We start from the raw sequence: 23,601 nt of genomic DNA on the forward strand, positions 1-23,601 counted from the left end.
TCTATTGTCTTGTTCTGCCTTGTTTTCCGTGCTCTCTTGTGTGCCAGCTTCTGGGGGGTCTAGGTGTATGTGCCCCGTGAGTTGTACGTTTAGGAGGGGGCATCTGTCATGCCCTTGTCCTGTCATGTGCTCTTGCACATGGCTCTGTTTGTTATTGTTTATGTCTCCACCTTAGTCCCGCCTTTGTTTCTCGTCCTTATCAGTGTCTCATTTGTAATCCTGCCCTCTCGTTATCTTTCCCAGGTGTTCTTGTCTGTGGTGTGCATTTAAGTTCCCTTGTCTCTGTGTGTGTTTGTTGGACATTACTCATTCGCTCATCTCTCTCTGGTCTGTTTGTCTTGTCGGTTCCTCATTCTTATCCCTATCAAGTCTGTAAGTTTGTGTCTCTCTGGTCTGTTTCCCTTTTCCTAGGTATGTCTGTCTGTTTCCTTCTTTTCTTTGCTGCGTGTGCTCAGTTTGTCTATTTCTCTCTCTGGTCTGTTAGTGTTTCCTTTCCTGTGCTTTGTGTACGTGTGGTTTCTGTCTCTAGTCTATTAGCTCTCTAGTCTGCTTGTCCCATATGCCCTCTTTAGCTCTCTTTGTCTAAGTATGCTGTTGTGTGATCCAAGTCTGTCTGTCCTTGTTTTGTTATCTTTTGTATAAATAAATATATTTTGTGTTATAGTGAGTGCGTCCGTCTCTGTCAGTCCGCCCCACGATCCTGACACACACACACATCACCCAATGAATATTAAATATAAAATTACCAAAATGAGCTTTATTTTTAAAGTGATTTACACAATTCAAATGCAACACAAAGTACTTCACAGAGGAATAAAACACTATCAGAAAAGCAACAAAAAACATTGTTAAAAAAAGTGTAAAACTAGAGACAGGAAACAAAATAATCCACAATAAAGAAATGACTAAAATTAATAAAGAATCAATCATAACACAAGTCGTGAAAAGAATGTATAGAAGTAAACACACACAAATCACAGTAAGTTTGGCCTTCACGTGAGTCTAATGCTGAGGGTTCACAGTTTCTTCATTCAGGAGAGAGCCCACATTTGTCTTTATCTACAGAGAGTTCACAGAGCACACTTCACATTTCATTTCACATCAATATGCTAAGTAAGAGACCTGGTGTCTTCACCAGAACGAACCACCCCTGAGATAAACAGCACTGTCATTAAAATCCAGCTCCACTCTCCCTTCAGATCTGAACAAATCCACAGCTCTGTGTCCATTCCTCCACTGGGAGATAACGACTCTACACTATGGGTCAGTAGTGTGTGGCATGATCAAGGAAAACTAGAAAAGAAAATAGACGCAAGAGAAAAACATTGATCAGAACAATAACAGAAACTGCTGCCATGGTTCACAAGGCCTCTCCAGAGCCCTGACCTCAGCACGTGTGAAAGGGTGTGTGTGAGAAACAGAAACACACTTCCACCTCAACTACAAACTCGTAAAAACAACTTTACACTGAACTTAGGACATGAAGAAGCAGATTTCTTTCACAGTCTACTATCCATAGTACTGTAAAGGGAAATCTTAATCTGTGTAGGGCACAATGTAGCACACAGTGCACAAGGTACTACCACCCTGTGTATCACAGTAGCACATTGTACATTGTACTTTTATCACTGTTTACAGAGTGACTTTAACTCTATATTTATACTCTGCCACTCTTTGGACATTTTGAGACAGTCCTTGGACATGACACACATTCTGTACGTCACCTGTGTAATATTTATGTGACTTCCTTATTCCTTGCAAAGACACTTATATTCTGGCAGGGCTCTGCAAACCTTTCATATGAAACCTGACATCATCTTTATGTTGTACGTTATTGTCACGCCTTCCTCTGAACCCACTGTGTATCCTGATCTCAAACTACCCAGAATCCCTCTTACTATCACATGACCCTTCTATCCACCTGTCACATGTTCATAGAGTTGTTATATGTAAATAATACTAATGATAATAAAAATAATCCTTCATTTATTTGATATTTTAGTTAAAAATATCTTTTTCCCCCTATTTTACTAAAAGTTACTGAAAGATACTTTATTTATGTCACGCCCTTGTCCTGTCATGTCTGTTTTCCCCGTCATGTGCTTGTTCTCAGCACATGGCTCTTTGTTGTTGCCCTAGTCCCGCCTTTGTTCCGCCTCCTCGTCTGTGTCTCATGTTACCCTGCCCCCTCGTTACCTGTCCAGGTGTATCTTGTCTGTGTCTTGTATTTAAGTTCCCTTGTGTCTCTCCTGTTGGTCGGACATTTCACCTTGACTGTGTCTTGTACACCGTTGTTTCTTAAGTAGTATCGCTCCCGTCAGTTTGTCTGTTCCTCGATTTGTCTCGTTCATGTCTCGCTTCGTTTCCTGTCATTGTCTGTTTCCCTGTCGTCATTTAGTCTCATGTCTGTTTGTTTCTACTTTCCCTCGTTTTGGTTTTTGCCCCAGTCCTAGTCTGTTTTGTTATTCCTTTTTGTAAATAAAGTTTATCTGTGTTTTAGCGTGTGCGTCCGCCTCCGTCAGTCCGCTTTGTGATCCCTGACAATTTACTTATTTATTTATTTATTGCTCGTTTGATCTCGTTTTGATCTTACTATTCTGCTGTAATATGTGACTTTCTTTCTTGGATTAATAAAGCGATCTAGTTTCATATGATTCCAACAACTCTTTCTTGGTGTTTTTAATTTCTTCTGTTTTTTTCTTTGTGAGAGGAACAAAGACTGAGTTATATTTAGTGCCCAATGAAACTGTTATGATTTTATAGATTTCTCTGAATACAGTTTTGGCCACTTTCAGATTACAGCAGTCTGGTGTGGCTTGGCAAACCTTGCATTTGAACCTGAACTCTTCATCTTCAAGTTGTACATTTCCCAGACACACATTATCATGAGGATACTACAGAAACGTTACCCTTTGTTTTGTACAAAGTGTGTAAATGTGAATGTACCTGGTCTTGTGTTGATTTACAGGTTTCTTGGTAAATTACACTTGTGAATGTTGTCCAATCCTGAAGAAGGTAAAACGTAAGAACACGTTACTGAACACAGACACGTTATCTTCCTGCTGCTGGTGGAAGTGTTATTTAGAGTAGATCTTTTTTACCGTGTCCTTTGGTCTCCATTTAGTTTCTTCTTCACTTCTCTTTCTTCTTCCTGTAGAGTTTGAATGTAACCTCATTTATATTCACTCACAGATGCACTGTTCTTTACACAAACAAAATGAACTGTGTAATAAACCTGAACATAACATTGTCCTTCTGCATCCGATTTGAAAACTGTCCCCAAGGTTTTATTTATCGCAGAACTGTCTCTTGACTAAAGATAAAAGACCACTTTCAGACATTCAATGAACATTTTTCTTGCATCATCCATATAGTTTTACCTTGTTGTTCACTCTACACTCCATTGGATTACATGTGCATTACATGTGATGGTAGGGTCTAATGTGTAAAATGTTCTTTTTCCTGAAGATTATTTTCCTGGTCATTGACATCACTGTCCACAACATAATGACCAAGGACATGAACTAAATTTTACAGCGTTCTATTCCAGGTTCACATTAAATGTCCCTGGTTTTATTACTTCTTACTTTAAGTGATTTCTACAGTGAGGAGCTGATGGTGATAACAGAGCTGTATGTCTGTGTTATTGTGGATTTTTAATTGATTCTGCTGTACCTTTTCCAAATTTCCAGAAGTTGTAAGGAGCTCCTCCAAGCAGTAGGAGCAGTGTCAGTAAGAAAACAGAGAAGATGATGATGATGATGAGGTTCCAGTCCCTTAAGAGAGAGGAAGCACTTCCTGATAGATCTGCAGAAAATACATATTGTATATAAAAATGGATTAGATGGATTAGATTCAAATCAAATCCATGCTGCAGTGTTATCTGAATTATTACTGACTGTAAATAATTTAACTGAAAAAGTATAAAACAAATCTAAAGTCCACACTGCTTTGGCATTTTATAACTCTGTACGTGTCATGGTTAGTCATTGTCCTGTGTGTTTTGGTCCCTTGTCCTGTAGCTATGTCCCACACCTGTGAGCTTTTAGGGATCATGTGACCTATAGCTCACAGGTGTTTCTTCATGTTAGCCTTTATATTTGTTTGTGTAGACTAGTATTGGCAAAATGTTAATGGATATTTAGTGAGTGTCACAAACTAGAGATTGTTTAGAGATGTGTCCGTTGGACTGCAGCACAGTTTAGGAACATCAAGATTGTGAAATAGAGAGTATTTAGTTCAGTTTTTGGACAGGATCTGACAGTTACGCTGCAGTGTGATAAAATAATGATGAAGTGGCAAAGCCCTGAGAGAAGTGTCAGTTTACCTTGAATGTTGAGTGTGATGTTGACGGACTGGTTGTTGTGGATTGTACATCTGTATGTGCCCTGGTCCTGCTCCGTCAGGTTGGAGATCAGCAGTAAGACATTTCCTGGAAGGACATCATTAAACATGTGGACTCTACCTGTGTAGAGTGGTGTTCCACTGGAGACCTCAGTCCCACCTGAGTCTACACGCTGCCATTTCACACTCAGAGGTTTGGTGTTGGGGTCGGTGCAGGAGCAGGGCAGGAGAACAGAGTCTCCTGGAGATCTGATTATTTTCTTCCTCTGAGGTTCGGACAGTGTGCAGCCTGCAGAGACACACAGCTTACTGTAACTACACTCATGAACATAACTGCTGAGTGGTTTATTGTCTTATGACACGTCTGAATACTTATTGACTGGGGTAGGGGTCAAGATAAGAATCTTAACGAAAAACCTTTACCAAGCAAAGTCTCTTTTAAAAATCCGGTAGTGGCTTAACACACAGAGATCTCAGGGCACACTGCGGACTGATTTTTACAGAGATGTTGCTCAGCGCACTGACTCCAGACACGGCTGTGAAGCTAGAGCCGGTCGCTACACCGTGCATTTCGTTTTATCTGGGAATTCTGTTTTTAAAAGCTGCAGTAAAAAGGATACCATTTTCTGCCAGAAACTTTTACACACATTACTCCAATACACTACCAATAGCTACACATTTATTCAGGTGTTCACTCTCCATTCTCTCCCACTGTTTGGAAACTGTTCATTGTCTGTGTCTCTGTACTGTTCACTTTGTCCATGCGCTTGCACTTTAAACTCTCTCATCCTCATTTCATAGCAGTTAACAACACAGCATCAAACGTTTCAGTTGGCGCTCCCCAATAACATATCCATGTTTTCTGCTGAGAAGAGATGCTATGTCTTTATATTTCAGTCCAAGATCAAAGAAAAATTCAACGAGCTGCTCCATAGTTCACCTGACGCACAGCAAACACATAATCAACAGCAAGCACAGTACTAAGGAGCACACAAAGTATTTGCGAGGGAACGCAAAATATTTGAAAGGGAACACAAAATCAATAGTGTTTTTTTATTCCCCCCCCAGTCCCTTTAGGGGCTCCGTAGAAACCTTTGTTGTGTCTCTTATATCAGACCTTTTAAAACGATCTGCAGGATTAACCTCACAACCTCTACCTCAGTTCAGAGTCAGATTTTTACATTTCTCTTTCAGGACTAATTTATGAAATGCTGTCCCCTGTGAGAGCTTTAATCCTGCCCTCGCCATTATTGAGCAGCCAGCAAATGCCACAAAGGCCTTCGAGGAGTAGGCTTTTGTAGTAACGCTGCCATTTCACACTCAGAGGTTTGGTGTTGGGGTCGGTGCAGGAGCAGGGCAGGAGAACAGAGTCTCCTGGGTATTTACTGATCTCCTTCTCCTGAGGTTCTGACAGTGTGCAGACTGCAGAGACACACACAATGTTCTAACTTAGGTCATCTACACAGCTGCTGTTTGGCATTTCTGTAGGTCCTCAGTTTTGCACTTTTTTCAAATTAATTTACAAACATTTTACACATTGCTGCTAAAGCATTGTACTTCATGCTATACATTTACAATTAGTTCAGGCTGAACTTGTGAGAAGAGAAAACAAAGAAAAAAAAACAGTGAGGGAGCAAAGTGTTGTGAGATAAATATAATATCTGTGTTTTCAGGGCGTTGTTGGCAGGCCCCAGAATTCATTACGACTGAGAATCAGGGATTAGACGCTAAACACTAACTGGTTTATGAACGCTAACATAGTTGTTATGGCACATCAAGTATGATTATGATTTTAAAGCAGCTCAATGATGAATATCTTTGTGCCTCTGGTAAAGAATGTCCTCGTGTGTAAAACTGTTTACAGAGACACTGTCAATGGGTGGCTTCTTAACGCCATTAAAAGGTAGAAATAATGTGTTAGATATCGTCTCTGACTGTGTGCACACCACAAGTGATAAACCACTCATCATCACCCAAGCAGCAGGCGATGTGTCTCTGGTGTTTGTGTCCAACAACTCACGGACAGTAACCAGTGTAGACAACATAGGCTTTATTTATTCAGTAAATTATCACAACACTGACATTATATTTTATCATTTGTGTCATTTGTGTGAAACAAGAAAATGTATTTTACACTGAATTATGAACAAATCTGATTCAATTATACTACACCTATGGACACTTCTGAGTCTCCAATCCACCTGCTAATGTCTGTTTATCGGAGGAAACAGGATCACCTGGAGGAAACCCATGCAGACACAGAGAGAACACACCAAGCTCTTTACAGACAGTGACCTGGAGCAGGGCTCGAACTTCCTCCCGTATTTCAGTCTTTTTTACTGAGACTAGTGACATATTAGTGGTTTTATGTCGCGATGTAAACACAGTGTCACTGCTGTTGAGTTCAGAAGGAGGATTAAATTCAGCTGCAGTGTAGCTTTATTTTTCTCTGTTAAAGCTTCTGTGTCTGATTCTACAGCTCTCCTTTAAACTGTGACTCAGTGAATGAGGAGATTCTAGTTCAAAACACCATCAAAACTACACTGAGATTATTATAATAAAGTAGAAGAAGGGCTCCCTCTCTCCAGTGCGTCATGTGACTCACACTCATCTCCCTCTAAACACACAGAGAAGAGCTAGAATTCTAACTCCAGTGTTTGGATTATATTCTTAAATCAATAGACATTATGTGTGTCATTTTCCTCTCTTTCTCTGTTTCTATTTGTTTATTTAATTCTGTATTTTACAGCATTTTGTTCATAATTTAATTCAAAGTTAGTTTTTATTATTAATTGTATATATTCCATGATGTTGTTGTATTTTAACACAGATACAGTTTGAAATGTTCTTTACACAAATTCATAATGAAACATTCTACTGAAGTGAGACACTGGATTTTAATGAGCATTTTTCAAAATTTAAAACAAAAAAGGTTTAAAATGTCGCTGTGTTCAATGAAAACAAAAAGATGAAGTATCACTTTAGATTAGATTATGATGTGTGTGTGTGTGTGTGTGTGTGTGTGTGTGTGTGTGTGTGTGTCTGTGTGTGTGTGTGTGTGTGAGAGAGAGAGAGAGAGAGAGAGAGAGAGAGAGAGAGAGAGAGATCTTTTGTGTTATTTTACATTACAACTACAGGCTGATGTCTCTGTGATGTTGGGGGAGAAGGAGGGGCTCCTCAGGATCAAATAAACTCAGTGTTAAAGGTTCAGTAGCTGCAGGTTTGGTGAAGTTCTGATGCTAGTTTCACCACACCACAGTGTAATCAGCTAAAGATGAGCTCCTACTTACTTTAAAGTTCAGTGCTACTTTACCTTTAACGTTGAGTGTGATGCTGACGGACTGGTTGTTGTTGATTGTACATCTGTATGTGCCCTGGTCCTGCTCCGTCAGGTTGGAGATCAGTTGAGAGAGATTTGCTGGAAGACCTTCATTAAACATGTGGAGTCTACCATTATAGCCGTCTGTTCCACTGGACACCTCAGTCCCACCTGAGTCTCCACGCTGCCATTTCACACTCAGAGGTTTGGTGTTGGGGTCGGTGCAGGAGCAGGGCAGGAGAACAGAGTCTCCTGGGTATTTACTGATCTCCTTCTCCTGAGGTTCTGACAGTGTGCAGACTGCAGAGACACACACAATGTCACAATCCTACACTTCAACACTAAGGTGGCTGTGGTCATTTATGATCTGATCAGTAACCGGCTCCTTAACCTCTACACCCAAGCCCCGCCCATGAGCACACACACCACCCACTGTATCACTAGCTCTTCACAGGGGTCATCAGGTAGACACCTCCTCTCATTGGTGTTTCACTGAATTAAGCCCAGGACACCTCCAGAATGTTCAACAGTGAAGTCTGGCGTCCCAGACCCACCCCCCTCCAAGCTTCACAGTCCTTTACCCTTTACCATCAACAACCGTAAATCCACACTGTCCTCCCTGGTGACTAAGACTGTACCTAGCCCCCACTGGCACCGTTAATGCATGCTCAGTGCCACCAGTTCCATGTGATCTTTACATGCTACATCTCCAACAATCCCAATAGCATCTCTCTAAATACACTCATGTACACAACTGCTGCTTGGCTTTATCAGTAGAGGCCTCTTCTGGACCCACTTCATTGTTGTTGCTACAAAAACAGTTGATAAAATTCACTGGTTCAACTACAGACTTCACGTGAAGTCAGTGATTGGTCGAGAAGAACAGTGCTGAGCCCATTTTAGTAACAAAAACAAAAACAACTGCCAATGAGACACTGACCTTTGACCAAAAGTGAGCTGCTGGTGATAAATGTTTTGACAAATTTCTGTGGCATTGTTCTTGATCATTTTGTGAAACTATCATTCTTTTGAAGACTCTGTGACTGCATCTGTATGAGGTTAGTGTGTGTGTGTGTGTGTGTGTGTGTGTGTGTGTGTGTGTGATAATAAGAGAGACTCCAGTAGTGTACCTTTCACACTGAGGTTGAAGTGGCGGTACTGGTTCTGGTTTATCCAGCATGAATACCTTCCTCCATCCTCTTCAGTCAGGTCTGAGATCAGAACAGAGAGATTTCCTGGAGAGTTGTGGTTAAACGTCTGAACTCGGCTGCTGTAGCGCTGAGGGAGTTCAGTAGAAAGGAGATCTCCATGGTGTGGTGTTCTCCACTGCACTGTCTCAGGTTTGTCCTGCAGCTCAGTGCAGGAGCAGGACAGAAGAACAGAGTCTCCTGGAGATCTACTGATGGTTACAGTCTGTTTATTCTCCAGCAGAGCGCAGCCTGAAACAACAAACCAACCACTGAGAAATAGTTCTTATATCTGCACAGAGACCTGTGTTCTCCACCTGAGCTGCTACAGTTACCAGTGCCAAGTGCAGTCAGCGTCTACCTGTTGTTTTATTGATGTCTGTGCTCTGTCTGTCCTTTCAGACCCATCTACATTCAGTTTCATTACACTACACTCACACACACTGATTACTGCAGAGAGCTTCTGAACCTAAACAAACCACAGACAACAGCAGTTTCCAAGAATTGTCCACATTACCTTTAATAAAATGTACTAAACATCATTGAATATTCAGATAAACATTAGTTAAACTTCATTAAAGGCAACATCAACAATTCTGGGGAACTGCAGCTCTCTCTGGTTTGTTTGTGTTTAAAGCTATGTGTGTTTTAATGTGGAACGAATGTAGTTTATACGCGACTGTAGTGAAATTGTCTGTTTATTCACTGTTTGAATTCCCACAGAAACTCATTTGTAACTGGAGCTGTTTAGTTTTGTAGCACTTTCACTCTGTGTTTACTTTCATTCAGTTAGCGCTCTCCTGCATTTAGTCAGTTCCACCTTAAATAATGTAACTGTAAAAGCAGAAATAAGTCAGTGTTACCCCACTATGGAGCAGGAATAGAGCAACATCCTCATATTTTTTCCTGATGTTTAACGTTTGGAATCTCTCTGTTGCCTACACCCCAGAGTCCTGTTTCTTTGCCTTGAGCAGAGCGAGAGAAATCCTAGTGAACTGGGCCCAGACATTAGTTTTGATTTTTTACTCGTTTACTCTGAACTCCCAGTTACGTAGGCCTTTCATCTTTCTCCTGATGAAGTACAGAAGGTACTTGGTGGGAGGGGCTTATATCCAGCAGCCAATGGCTGACTAGATCCCGCCCTCCCGTCCAAACAGGGCCAGAGCTCAGAGGGGAGGAGCTTTTTGAACTGAACGTGAGGCTGAGGGAAGTGTAACTGAGAAGAAACAATGAAAATCACAAACAACATAAACGAGGAAACACTGGAATATTCTGTTCCAAACCTGTTTTTAAAACTCAGTAAAAGTCCTCTCCTTTTCAAACTTTAATTTCTCAGTTAGGGATCTGCTTTCTTCTCAAACATTTTGATCCTATTTTGACGCCATAGTTTTCTTTTTTAGGAAATGAACAATTTAATGGTTAAAGGCACACATTCATAACATCTGTAAATTCACTGTGTTTCTGAACTTTAACAAAACAACAGCAAACAAATAAATACATTAATGACATCAGTTTAAATCAGTTTTAATGACATCATCAATGTGATGGACTCTGATCTGAGATCAGTCTCTAATTGATCACAGCCTTGTGAAGAGCAGCTTGAGTCTGAAGTCGTGGCCCATGGCTCTGACGTTTAGTTCAGTTTTAGAGTTTAGTGTGTTACACTGAGTCCTTTAACACTCTGAGTTTCCTGTGAGATCTTGTGTAAGACCTGGATGTGGTGTGAGAGAGGTTTCTGTGATATTTATTTGTTATTTTTACAGAAACTCTTTGGAACATTTAGGCAGCTGTTGACTTCCACTGTGTTTTATTAACCTTAGCTCTTAGCAACATCTTTATCTAAATTAATGAAGCAGAACTCAGACTCAGAACATGTTTTAACCATCGACTGCATCTGGGTTCAGTGGAGAATCAGAGAAACGTGATGTTTTCATTACACTACACCTTTAAATGCTAACATTAATGTGACTTTGTGTCGTGTCGCTCTGAGAAACGAATGCTTTCTGCTGAAGTGCTTTTACAACAGACACTGTACAGATTTATTTACAACTTGAACATTTTTACTGTTAACGTAACTTCAGAGGCTCAGGGAGTCATTTCAGATCAAAGACAGTGAAGACTCTCACAGCAGCTAACAACAGTATTAGCAGAGCTAGCAGGTAAGCACCACACACACACAACACAGCGCCCGACACTTACAGAGGACACAAACATGCCACGCTCAGATATGTTAATTGATCTTTATGAAGTGAACAGAACCGAATAAACAAAACACAAAGGAAACATAAATGAGACACGAGGAGAAACAGAGGACAATCAGCAGGACGCCAGTGTCCTCTCACACAGAGCCAACATCAGACAAGACTCTCCATCACCACTTCAGTAATTACAGCAGATGTGTTTACTACATTTCCAGAGAGAGAGAGGATTCTGGATCAAACCTTGGTGCTGAGTCAGTGAGAGAAATGATGACACTATGTAATGAGTTCAGTGACTGACCTGTGATGTTTAGTAAGAGATATAGTGGATTATCCTCGTAGACCGTACAGAAATAATATCTGCTGTCCTCTTTAGTCAGGTCTGAGACGAGGAGAGAGAAATTCCTGGACATTTCTTGATCAAACGTCCAGACTCTGCTCCTGTAGGACTCTGTAACATTAGACACTGGGGTCTTTTTTTCACCCTTTTCTTCCTTTGAGAAGCTCCATGTGACTGTCTTTGGTGTGATGTTGGAGTCACTGGGACAGGGGCAGGGCAGCAGTACAGACTCTCCTGGAGATTTGGTGAACCTGTTCTCACCAGAACCCAGCACGGTGCAGCCTTGTAGATCTACACAAACACATCATCACCATCACTCTACAGTCTACAACATATTAACATCCCTCACTGATTTACACCACACTGTTCAGTCCTCTGTTCACATCAGTTCAACAGGAACCTGTCGCTCCTGATCCCTGCTTTAATCACAGTTTACTGACTACTGCTTTAGTGAGAGGTCAATCAGAGAAGTACAACATCACGTTAACGGTCAGGAATGAGTTATTAATGATGTTATTAATCAGTTATTGATGATCCATTATTGAATTAAGACATGGTCCACTTCAGAACAGACACAGAAATGAGTCAATGTTGTTACACACAGAACGTGACACACATCAACAACATAAACCGGGGAAATACTGGCACTAGTTAAACTCTACACAGACTCAATGTGATATTTTTATTGCAGTGTTTCACTGGTTCCAGCAACAATTAAAGAGTTGGAGAAGATGTGTTTTCTGAAATGATGAATATTCTTTTGATGCTCAGAGAAAAACACAGACGCTGAGATCAGCCTCATCTGACTCTGGAGAACAGAGAGAATCACAGAGAGTTTCACCGTCTCATATGAGACACTTTATACCCAGCGCTCTCTTTCAGACTCTCGGCGGTGTGGGGCCCAGTCTGAATCAGTTATAAGGGGTGTCCACACACTTTTGGCCACATTGTAGGCAGGTGTGTTCAGTCCAGTGCTGAGGTCTGTGGTCAGTGTCTCTGCACAAGTCTTTCAGAGAGTATCGGGCACTGAGACACAAACGCAATAAGCTGATTGGCTGGTTGTGGCTTTAGTGACGGCAGAGACTAAGACGATTGGACGGTGAGTTTTTGTTGTGGACAAAGATCTGCTAAAATCAAAGGACAAATCATATGCTGCATTTCACCGTCCAGAAAAATGGAGTCTGATGTAAAAGACACCATCAGTTCCACAGAGGCTCCAGTTCATTTACATTTCTCCAAATAAACCAGATTAATAAATCCCCCTCAGTGCACACAGGCCTTTAATCATGAGTTCAGAGTGTAACCCATGGACCAATAGGAGATCAGTGTTTGGAGGGACACAGGAAGTAGTAATTAGTGGTTAATGATGGTAACGATGGTCATAATGTAAAGACGCTCTGAACACAGCAGGAGGCTGAACGTGTCGAAGTAAAAGGAAAGAATGGAAAAGAAGTGTGTTCCACACAAAGCAGCACAATAAAGGAGAAGTGCATCAGTAACTCAGTCTATCAGCTACAGACCATTCACCAGCTCCATCTTATTTTTCTACAGGAGAAACACACTGATCAGTTCAGGAGCGTAACACACAGCAGGTAGTGCACACTTCATGAGGAAGGACGCTCTGAACTGAACACAAGTCAAACTATTAGAGAGCAGAGGATTGGATTATTAATTACTAACACTGCATCTGTTACTGTGTCATAACTGCTTAATAAACACTGAGCTACCACATCAACAAGGGCTAGTTACTGATTTATTACCATCATTAGAACTGGATTACAGCCGTTAATGTGAAGAGTTCCTCAGACTGAAGGAGGAAGTGATGATCATTCACAGAAAACACTGATCACAGAGAGGAGGAATGGAACTGAAGCAGGAACAGACTACAACACATTCCCCTGTTGTACGCCATCTATCCACAAACATACTGCTCTAATAAAGGCCACAAAAGACCAGATTATTTTATGTGATGTATTTCATATGCTGTGTTTCTGTTAGATTTACCTTTGACATAAAGATTGACAGCGCTGACACCACACAGATATGTTCCTCCATCTTCTTCAGTGAGGTCAGAGAGGATCAGAGATAAATCTGTAGCATTCTGGTTCTGTAGCTTTACTCTGCCTCTGTAGCGCTGACTCTGTCTGTCGTCCTCTGGAAACACCATTACTTCAGGTTTGTAAACACCTAGTTTGAAAGTCTTTGTATATCCCCACTGTACTGTGTGTGGTTTATCCTTGGGGTTTTTACAGAAGCAGGGCAGCACCACAGAGTCTCCAACTGATTTAGTGATGTCTGGTTTCCGACCTCGATCTACCTCACAACCTGCAGAAAAATGAGCAGAAGTTGTGTTACAGTCTTTAACTCTTTCAGCTCCAGCTCAGTCTCAGTCCAGCTGTAAATCACCAAACCTGGACGTCAGTGTAGAGCTGTGTGTGATTCACCCGCTCACATCTGAAACAACCACATCAACAACCACAACACAACAACAACTGCCTACAACTTAGAGCCACAGCCAAGATTTGATGTAGAACAATCTGGAGCTGTTTCACACAGGATTACATTTATCTGTGAAAGACATTCAGACTTGTTTATAACTCATTTATTACACATCATACGTGATTCTTCAGAAGGTGAATCCTTGTTTCTGCTCGAGCTGATGGATCCGTTCTGTCCAAACAGCTACAGTTTTCTGATAAACTTTAAATGGAGGGGAGTTCAGTTTGACCTCTGCTTCATCACAAATAGTTTTATCAGCTCAAGCTCAGCTTCACTCTCAGAAACAATGGTACAAAACAGTGTAGTGTGTCTTTAAAGGTACAGCAATGGTGTTAGAGTCCAGTTGTGTTCCTAAAGGTTCATTACATTCTCTTCTCCAGAAGGAGAGGGGGATCTCTGTAATCTTTCATTATACAACTGTGGAGAATAAAAGAACACAATAAAAGTCCTGGAGATGAAACGGGGTGTGATCAACACAACTTTAAAATCTACAGCTACAATAGAATATGGTACAGTTCTGTTCCTAATTAAAGATACACAGTGTGTTCTCTTGAGGGTTCCACCACAGAGACAGTTTTTCTGACAGTGAACAAACCACAGGGAAATAGATGAAGTCTAATAAACTACTGACTACAACACAACACCGTATTTCAACATTTGTAGCAGATCTCAGTAAAAATATTAGGAAAACAGTGTTAATAAAGATCTTTATAGGACACCTTTCTTATTCACAGCAGCTGACAGTGTTTTACATAAAATGATTAATAAACATTTTTAATGTGTAACCATAGCTCTAATTACTATTGTACATCAAAATAAAACTAAAGGATTTTAATTTACAGCTGTGTTCAGATGTTTATTAAAAGCCTGCACTGAGCTGGACTCTGATTAAAAGAGGAACAGATCTCCACAGTTCAGAAATATAATCACAGAAAGAGCCTCTCTGTGTTTACTACATTGTACTGAAGGATCATGAAGGAGGATCTACAGATGTAGTGTTACATGCTGGAACATAAACAGAGACTGTATTCTGTGGTAAACAGGAGCTGTAGGAAGATTTAGAGTTTAAAATGTCTCCTAAAAGACACAGTGGGCTGGTGGAGCTCTTTCAGAACGGGAGCGAGAGGAGCTCTGTGTAGTGTGTGTTAGATTCTGCTGATGCTGCTGTGTTATGGAGGAGTTGTAAAGGATGGACAGTGTTCTTAGGAAGCCCAGTTCAGAGGACATTACAGTAATCAGTCCTGATAGTAACAAACACATCAACACGTTTCTGTGCAGCACTTTAGCAGAGTTTCTCCAGAGAGAAAACCCCACTGTAGTGTAGTGTTTACATGAGGAATAAAACAGAGCACAGTCTAATGTTACACCATGCTTTTGTTTCTCAGATTTGGGAAATGACACAATGGAGACTAGTTTCTCACAAATCTGCTTTTGCTGAGTTTTAGTTTCAACAGTGTTTCAGTTTGTTCTTGATTTAACTGTAGAACATTTCACAACATCCACTGAGAGAAATCTGACCCACAGCCGAACACCTGTCAGAGTTTTACTGTTCAGAAGGAGTTACAATAACTAGCTGTCATCAGCTGTAGAAATGTACTTCATGTTTCCTGATGAAATCACCTAGGGCTGACAGGTTTAAAGAGAAGAGCAGAGGCCTTAAGATTGAACCTTGTGGAACTCCACTAGAAATGTTACTGTTTTCATGAAAGAGTTTCCATTGAGACAAAAAACACTAAACAAACATTCCATCCCTGAGTCACAGAGACTAACCCACTTTTAAATTCTGTGAATTAAAATGTGATCAACTTTATTAAACACTGCTCTAAGATCTAATAAGATCAATACAGATCAATACTGAGGTTTTCTGGAACATGGGCCACAACTGTCTCACTGTTATTGTTAGAGTGAAAGACTGACATTGTTCAAATAATTAGTTTAAAACATATTTAAGATAAATCTATAATTATGAAGTAAAGCAGGATCCATGCTGCTCTTTTATTTAGAGTTTTCAGCCACAGAGTTGTTACATTCAGCAGTGAATTAGTGTTAAATAATAATTAATAAGTTCACATTTGTAAAATCTCAAATGTAGTCAACAGAAGCTCTCCTCACACTTTCTTTGATCATTTCTGTTCATTTTCTGAATCAAGGCAAAGATAAATAACACATGTTTAAAAGTAACCCAGAGTTTACACCAACATTCAACAAGCAGTTAATTTTCACCCAAGAATGCAGTCAGAGTTCAGGACTGACATCAGGAGAGACACAGAGGACACAACCATAGAAAATACTAATAATATTAATCATAATAATAAACCCATAAACATACACCTCCTACACGTTCTGTCCAGTTCACTGCAGTAAAAGTGGACACTGTTTCCATGAAGAACACCTCAGAGTTATTGTAGAACTCACCTGAATTCACCTGCAGCAAACAGTAGAGTAGATACACACACAGCAACATCTTCAACACCAGACTGATTCACTGATACAGAGAAGGGTAGAGACTGTTTTTAACTCTCCGGCTCATTCACCACATCCTGAGAAAACTTCTCTTTCTCATTCTCTCGTTCTCGATCGGTCGCCCGTGTCCACTCTGAGACTGAGGGAGGTGTGAGTGCTGTATTTAACTCCGGCTCATTCACCACATCAGGGAACACACTTCTGCTTCTCTTTCTGCTGACGCTCTTTAAAATGTTGTTTGGAGCTCAACACACTTGGAGGAGAGCACTATTCCTTTATTGGCTAATGTCACACTAGTGATGGGTGTAACGAGGGCCGCCCTATTCACTCAGAGAGAGAAACACAGAGAGAGAGTGTTTATCTAAGTCTGTTAGATCTTACAGGAGTGGAGTGAGGGAGAGGACTTTGGATGGAAGCTGATGAGGGACAATAGGAGACAGGTGTGTGAGACTGAACTGGTGCTGGGACAGTGGTTAATATTCAGGGGAGGAGGACCTCTGGTGGACAGGCTGAGAGCTGCACCTGACAGGTTTTTCTGTGTCTGTAGGGGGCAGTATTCGCTGTAGAGAGTGTAATATATAATCTGAGTAACGTACTCAATGTAAACTATATCATGGTTTTAGAGGATTTCATACAACACTTAGATAAATAATTGTAATGTAGTTTTATTAAAAGTACTTCTGTTTAAAGTTAATATTAAAGAATGCTGTAGTACTCACTTGTTTTGTTTAATCACAAACTCCAGTCTGTCTGAGTCTGGACTGACTGTGAAGTACAGAGAATATTAAAGAGAGCTAGGAGTACAGACTTTAAGGTCCTTTACCTCCTCAACTCAGTCTCAGTCCAGCTGTAAAACACCAGACCTGGGTGTAACTGTAGTCACCTGCTCAAATCTGAAAGGATTATGGTTAATTTATTATTAACTTCTATATTATTAATTTATGGTGAACGCTGACTGAGAGACTGAATAAAAACAACTGTCTGATGTAAATTATTTGGTGCTGTTTCACGCTACAGATGATAACACTTCAACTCCTCACTGAATCACACACAATAATCCTCTACAGGGGACACACTGGAATGTGACGTCTTTCTGTACGTTTCCATTCATTTGCTGAGTGAAAGGAACTGTTAATAATTTAGTAAATCATTTAAAATGTGACCCAGTGTCTCAGGGATTCAGGCGTGGAGACGGGAGTAAACACAAAAAGCATTTTAATAAACAAAGATAAGCAAACAAAAATCACACAGGAGTAAGAAACTACAAGAAAGTATGAGACACAAAGCACAGAGAGAAATGTAAATAAACCAAAAAACAATACAACGAAGGAAATCAGAAACACAAGAACTTAAAATGGGACCATGACAGAAGCTAAAAATAACAAAGACTAGAGAGATTGTAAAGTGGTTTTGTCTTTTGTTTTGTATTGTTTCTTGTTTGTGCTCCCCTTGTCATGTGACTGTTTCCTGTTTGTTCCCAGGTCATGTGATACCCTTCCCTTGTGTTTCTAGTGTCTTAATTAAACGTCTTAATTAGTTTACAGGTGTTTCTTTGTTTGAGGTGTCTTTTTATAGTCCATGTCTGTGGGTCATTGTCTGTTGTCAGTGTTCAGTTGGTGTTTCATAGTTCTTTCTCCAGGGTTTGGTTTGGTTTGGGTTTGGTTATTGGCTCGTGTCCTGGTTTACTTTCTCTGTTCATTGTTTAGTCCCTTGCTTTATGTTTATCCTTTGTTTGTAGCATTTATGTTTTCTAGACCTGTGTTTAGCCTTTTGCCTCCCTGCCTAGCCATTAGCCTCCCTGACTAGCCTTTAGCCTCTGTCTCGTGTCCAGTGTGTTTAGCCCCTATAGCCACTTTTGCATATGGACAACTTTTATTTTGTAAGAAACTTGTATCACAAGCCTTTACACAACTGTGAAGATGACTGTGCTAACATTTGTCCAATGTCACATGTATTCTTTGATTCTTTTTTTAAAACACGTAAACAGACAATGAAATAAACATTAACATAACATTTTACCTTTAATCACTCATTTTGTTTTTAGTTTGTGCTCCATGTGAAACCCATATCCCCCACAAGCTTCACACACACACACATCACCCTATGAATATTAAATATAAAATTACCACAATAAGCTTAATTAGTAAAGTGATTTACACAATTCAAATGCAACACAAAGTACTTCACAGAGGAATAAAACACAGAAAAGCAACAAAATCAGAAAAGCAATAATTTTTTTTTTTTAAAGTGTAGAAATAGAGACAGGAAACAATAAAATAATCAACAACATATAAATGACTAAAATTTATAAAGAAACAATCATAACACAGCTGTGCAATTAATGTATAGAAGTAAAGACACACAAATCACATTAAATTTGGCCTTCACGTGTGTCTAATGCTGATGTTTCACAGTTTCTTCATTCAAGAGAGAGCCCACATTTATCTTTACCTACAGAGAGTTCACAGAGCACACTTCACATTTCATTTCACATCAAAATGCTAAGTAAGAGACGTGGTGTCTTCACCAGAACAAACCACCCCTGAGATAAACAGCACTGTCATTAAAATCCAGCTCCACTCTCCCTTCAGATCTGAACAAATCCACAGCTGTGTGTCCATTCCTCCACTGGGAGATAACGACTCTACCCTCAGGTTGAATGGGGAATTTCAGTGCACAATCATTTTCATTTTCTCTCCAGAGATGTTCCATCAGGTTCAAGTCTGGGCTCTGGCTCGGCCAATCAAGAACAAACACAGAGTTGTTCCAAAGCCACTCCGTTGTCTTGGCTGCGTGCTTAGAGTCATCCTGTTGAAAGCTGACCCTTTGCCCCAGGATGAGGTCAAGAATGCCCTGAAGTCTCTGTGCATTACTGCATTCATCTTTCCCTCGACCCTGACTAGTCTCCCAGTTCCTGCTGCAGAAAAACTTCCCCTCAGCATGATGCTGCCACCACCATGCTTCACTGTAGGGATGATGTTGGACAGATGATGAGGCATGCCTGGTTTCCTCCAGACATGACACTGAGACCAGAGAAATTTGTTCAGGTGCCTATTGGCAGACTCCTAACAGGCTGTTACTGTCCTTTTACTTAGGAGTGGCTTCCATCTGCTCACTCTACTGTACAGGCCTGATTGTTGGTGTGCTGCAGAAATGGTTGTCCTTCTGGAAGGTTATTCTCTTTCCACAGAACAACATTGGATTCTTGGTCACCTCCCTGATTAAGGTCCTTTTACCTCGATCACTCAGATTGGCCAGGCAGCCAGCTCTAGGAAAAGTCCTGGTGGTTCCATCCATTTATGGATGATGGAGGCCACTGTGCTCATTGCTGCAGAAATGTTTCTGTGTCCTTCCCCGGATCTGTGCCTCTATACTGTCCTGTCTTGGAGGTCTACTGATAATTCCTTGGACTTCAAGGATTTGTTTGTAACATAATGTAGAAAAAGTCAAGTGCTGTGAATACTTTCTGGATGCACTGTATATTTCATTAAAATAAAAGTTTGTTTTTCTAAAAATACTTACATATATTGAATTTGATGCCAGGAACACTTTCCAAAAACTTGGAATGGGAAACAAAACACTGGAAAAAGAGTGTAATGCTGTAAAAATGAAGGATCAGATTCAACATGTGAGTGACATGATTGGATTTAAAAACAGCATCTCAGAGAGGCAGAGTCTGTCAGAAGTAAAGCTGGGGAGTGGGTCACTGCTCTGTGAAGGGAAATAGAATAAAGTTTCTCAACTTAAAATAGTACATAACTATCATAAGTCAAAACTCATAAATACAAAAGACAAACCAGATATAAGCAGGATCCAGAAATGCTGCTGCCTTCGCTGGGCCCGAGCTTATTTAAGACGTGAGGTGAAGTAGGAATATGTCCAGTGGTCTGACAAATTAAAATGTGATTTTCTTTTTGGAAATCATGGACACTGTGTCCTCTGGGCTCAATAAGAGAGGGCTCATGTGCTTCTTATAAACACACAGTCTGCATTCGTGATGGTGTTTGGGGTGGGGGGGTGGTGGTGGTGTTAGTGCACAGGGCGTGGGTGACTGTGACATCTGTGAAGGTACTGTTAATGCTGAAGGATATATACAGGGTTTATGAGACGAGGCTAGTCCACATTCTGTGTGGATTACAACAGCACGGCTCCATAGTAAAAGAGTCCGGGAGCTAAACTCGTCCAGAACTGTCCTCCACTGAATACTGGGGCTTTATGAAAAAACGTCACTGTAACTGAGCCCCCAAGCTGTGGAGCAGAAAACAGATCACTTTCAGAATTACAGCAATAGTCCTCCTCATTTGTCAGACTCTCACAGTGTGTTGTTAAAGAATAAGTGTTTAAAACCACACTGTTACAACTTATTTTTGGAACGATTTACTGGCATCAAATTTAAAAAGGGGAACTAATTTTTCAAAAAACAAACTTTCTCAGCCTCAACATTTAAATATTTCCTTTGCATTATTTATGAATTTATTATAGGTTTTAAATGATTTGCACATCATTGCATTGTGTTCTTCTTTACATTTTGCTCAGAGTCCCAACTTTTCTGGACATGTGTCTATGGAGATAAAGTAATAACTCTGTTGTGCTTCATTCAGAACCTGACAGTGTTTGATCTGCCCTCACCTGATTCACCAGACGAGGTGCAGCTGAATAAATCTGTGTTTAATAGAACTCTGCTAAAACTGTATCTCCTTCTTTCTCAGTACTCATGTGTTGACGGAGGACGTAGTGTTTCGGGAGGTCACTGCTGATAACTGCCTCTTGTCTCGCCGCCTCCTCACGAAGACCAATCGCCTTCCTCGATGGGCGGAGCGCATTTTCCCTGGGAACCTCTCACGCTCCGTGTACATTGTAGAGGACTCCATCGTCGACCCCAAGAACAGACGCCTGACCACATTAACCTGGAACCTAAACCATTCAAAGTTAATGGTGACTAGTGCATGCACACACACACACACACACACACACACTCACTCACACTCACACACACATACACACACAGTCACACACATACACACACACACCATGGTCAGTGATGTGTTATTTCCAATTACCTGTATGCCACACTGTTGACCCTGAATTTGAGTGTGTGTCTGTGTTATGAGATGGTGGTGGAGAGGTGTGTGTTTTATGGCGAGCGTGACAGACCTGTATGGACTCGTCTCACCAGAGAAGCCTGGATCTCATCAGGGGTGTTCGGCCTTTACAGACCAATACAGGTAAAACACACACAACACACACACACACTCAAGCACACACACACACACTTGATTAGTTATTAAATCCATAACCAATTATGGTAATGAACCAGATTGTGAAAATATTCATGCATTCAACTAATTATCATCGGTTAGACAAAAAATTGCTCGTGCCAGAATCCTGTCTTCTGATTGGCTGTGTGGATTGTGTTGCTATGGATACTAGTGATGCGCTGATTTAGAATTTTTTAGGCCGATACAATAACTGATAATTAGCACCTTGGAGTATCTGATACCGATATTAATAACTGATCATTTTACCTTTTTTAATTAAAGCAAAATCACATTGGATTAAACAAAACAACTTTTTATCGTGGGTTGTCATAGGACTGGTGTGAATGGTTGCTAGAGGGGCGCTCATTAGTGCAGTACCGGGTGTACAGTATACAGTGTTTACAGTACACAGTGAAACAAAATAGTGTTCCTCCAGGATCAAGGTGCTACATAAAACAATACACAACATTAAAGTGCAACTAGTGCAAAGTTAGTGCAAAAGACATGGTTAAGAAAAATACAAAACAATATACATAGTTGTGTAGTTACAGCTGTCAGTGCATATGCACAAGTACAACAAAGGTGTCATTGGTGTAATATCAGCCAAAATTACAACATCCGACCGATAACAATAACTAAAAACATCCACATATCTGCAAAAAATATATTGGCCTTCAGTACATAGTGCACCACTAATAGAGACCTGTGTTTAAACCTATAGAACATTCTATATCTGTGTCCTCACAGTGTCCTTTTCTGTTTTTCAGGAATTTGGTTTGTCCAGGTTCAAAAGCAACCAAACAAAAGCCATGAAGGGTTTGGAGCACGCACTTTCTAAACTTCACAGTGAGTTCTTAGACAAATATTACTTTCAGGACTAATGTAAACCAATGGCCAAGGCGTCAGGCGTTATATTCATTACTGTTTCCAGTAATAAGTTCAAGAATGTGTTTCTGGTTCCAATCATCGACATTTAACACATTTCTGCAGTCTTTAGTCCTAGAAAATGTGTGAAAATAAAAACTATGTTTAAGTTCAGTATGTCACATGTAAATGGGTCCTCCACTTTGTGACAGTTGCTTTTCTCACACTCATTCTTCACACTTCTGCCAACTGCCTTCTGTTCTCATGGCTTGTAGATCAGCGACACATTAACCAGTGGACAGTGGTGTTGCTACAGCAGTACTCTACTACTTTATAATCAGCAGTGGTTCAGGAACTCAAGAAAAACTCAGCATTTTTGGAAGAGATACTTGCAACAATACTGTTGTCCCTAGAGACGCAAGTGTTGTTAAGATATTCAGATATGTGCATGTGTTTGTGTTAAGCACAGTGTATATATGTAGTCTTACTGTCCCATCATGTAGAAGTGATATGAGGAAATATCCACACAGTTCTGCATTTTGGGTTTTTGAAAAGGCTATTAGAGTTTGAGATCGACTGCAAAAGTGTATCAAAAGTTTCAGGAGCTCAGAGCCACCACGGAGACACTTCTAAAGACGCAGCAGAAAAGGCCAAGAACCTGACGAAGTCCTCCAGCTCCCAGAAGTCTCAAGAGTTTGTCTGAAAATCTGACCCTTCATTTCCCACAAGCCCCATTACTGAGAGCCTTCTTACAGCAGAGAGGCAGCGGTCAGGAAAGTGAGGTACAGAATGAGGTGAGGGCAGAGACATAGTTGTATTTAAAAGGTAGGAAACCCCTAGTCAATATAGTTTACCACATCTCTACACAGACAGCACAGGTTTTGAATACAGTTCGTGTAACACACTGATGGAGAAATGAAAAACACAAAGTACATTTTACCATTTTTAAACTTGATGTTTCCCTGAGATGTTATATTCCATAAAAAGCATGACTGTGCATTAAAATAAAGGCACAGTATGTGTTCTGTGAGCAGCTGCTGTTCTCAAACCCGTTTGGCCTTAGACTTACTTTATTTCTCTTTGTGAATCGTAAACCCCACTGCACCCATATCAGTCTCATTCATTAAAA

General features: G+C 40.5%; 2 protein-coding genes across 2 annotated transcripts; one reads left to right on the forward strand and one right to left on the reverse strand.

The window, feature by feature from the left end:
• Window positions 1-850: 850 nt before the first annotated feature.
• Window positions 851-16,614, reverse strand: LOC136696403 (polymeric immunoglobulin receptor-like). The gene is made up of 11 exons (XM_066670794.1): window positions 16,303-16,614; window positions 13,393-13,713; window positions 11,350-11,679; window positions 8,794-9,102; window positions 7,658-7,963; window positions 5,665-5,766; window positions 4,328-4,633; window positions 3,676-3,807; window positions 3,102-3,151; window positions 2,947-3,006; window positions 851-1,293 (listed from the first exon to the last, which is right to left on the reverse strand). The coding sequence occupies exons 1-11, from the start codon at window positions 16,349-16,351 to the stop codon at window positions 1,258-1,260; spliced, it is 2,001 nt and encodes a 666-aa protein (XP_066526891.1). The 5' UTR covers window positions 16,352-16,614; the 3' UTR covers window positions 851-1,257.
• A 4,425-nt stretch (window positions 16,615-21,039) lies between these two features.
• LOC136696404 (PRELI domain-containing protein 1, mitochondrial-like) lies at window positions 21,040-23,601 on the forward strand (the record flags this gene model as incomplete). The annotated part of the gene is made up of 4 exons (XM_066670795.1): window positions 21,040-21,285; window positions 21,462-21,575; window positions 22,376-22,454; window positions 23,069-23,601. Coding segments are annotated over 4 exons (546 nt in total), but the record flags the coding sequence as incomplete, so codon positions are not given.

This window comes from Hoplias malabaricus, chromosome 5, assembly GCF_029633855.1.
Source record: "Hoplias malabaricus isolate fHopMal1 chromosome 5, fHopMal1.hap1, whole genome shotgun sequence".
NCBI lineage: Eukaryota > Metazoa > Chordata > Actinopteri > Characiformes > Erythrinidae > Hoplias > Hoplias malabaricus.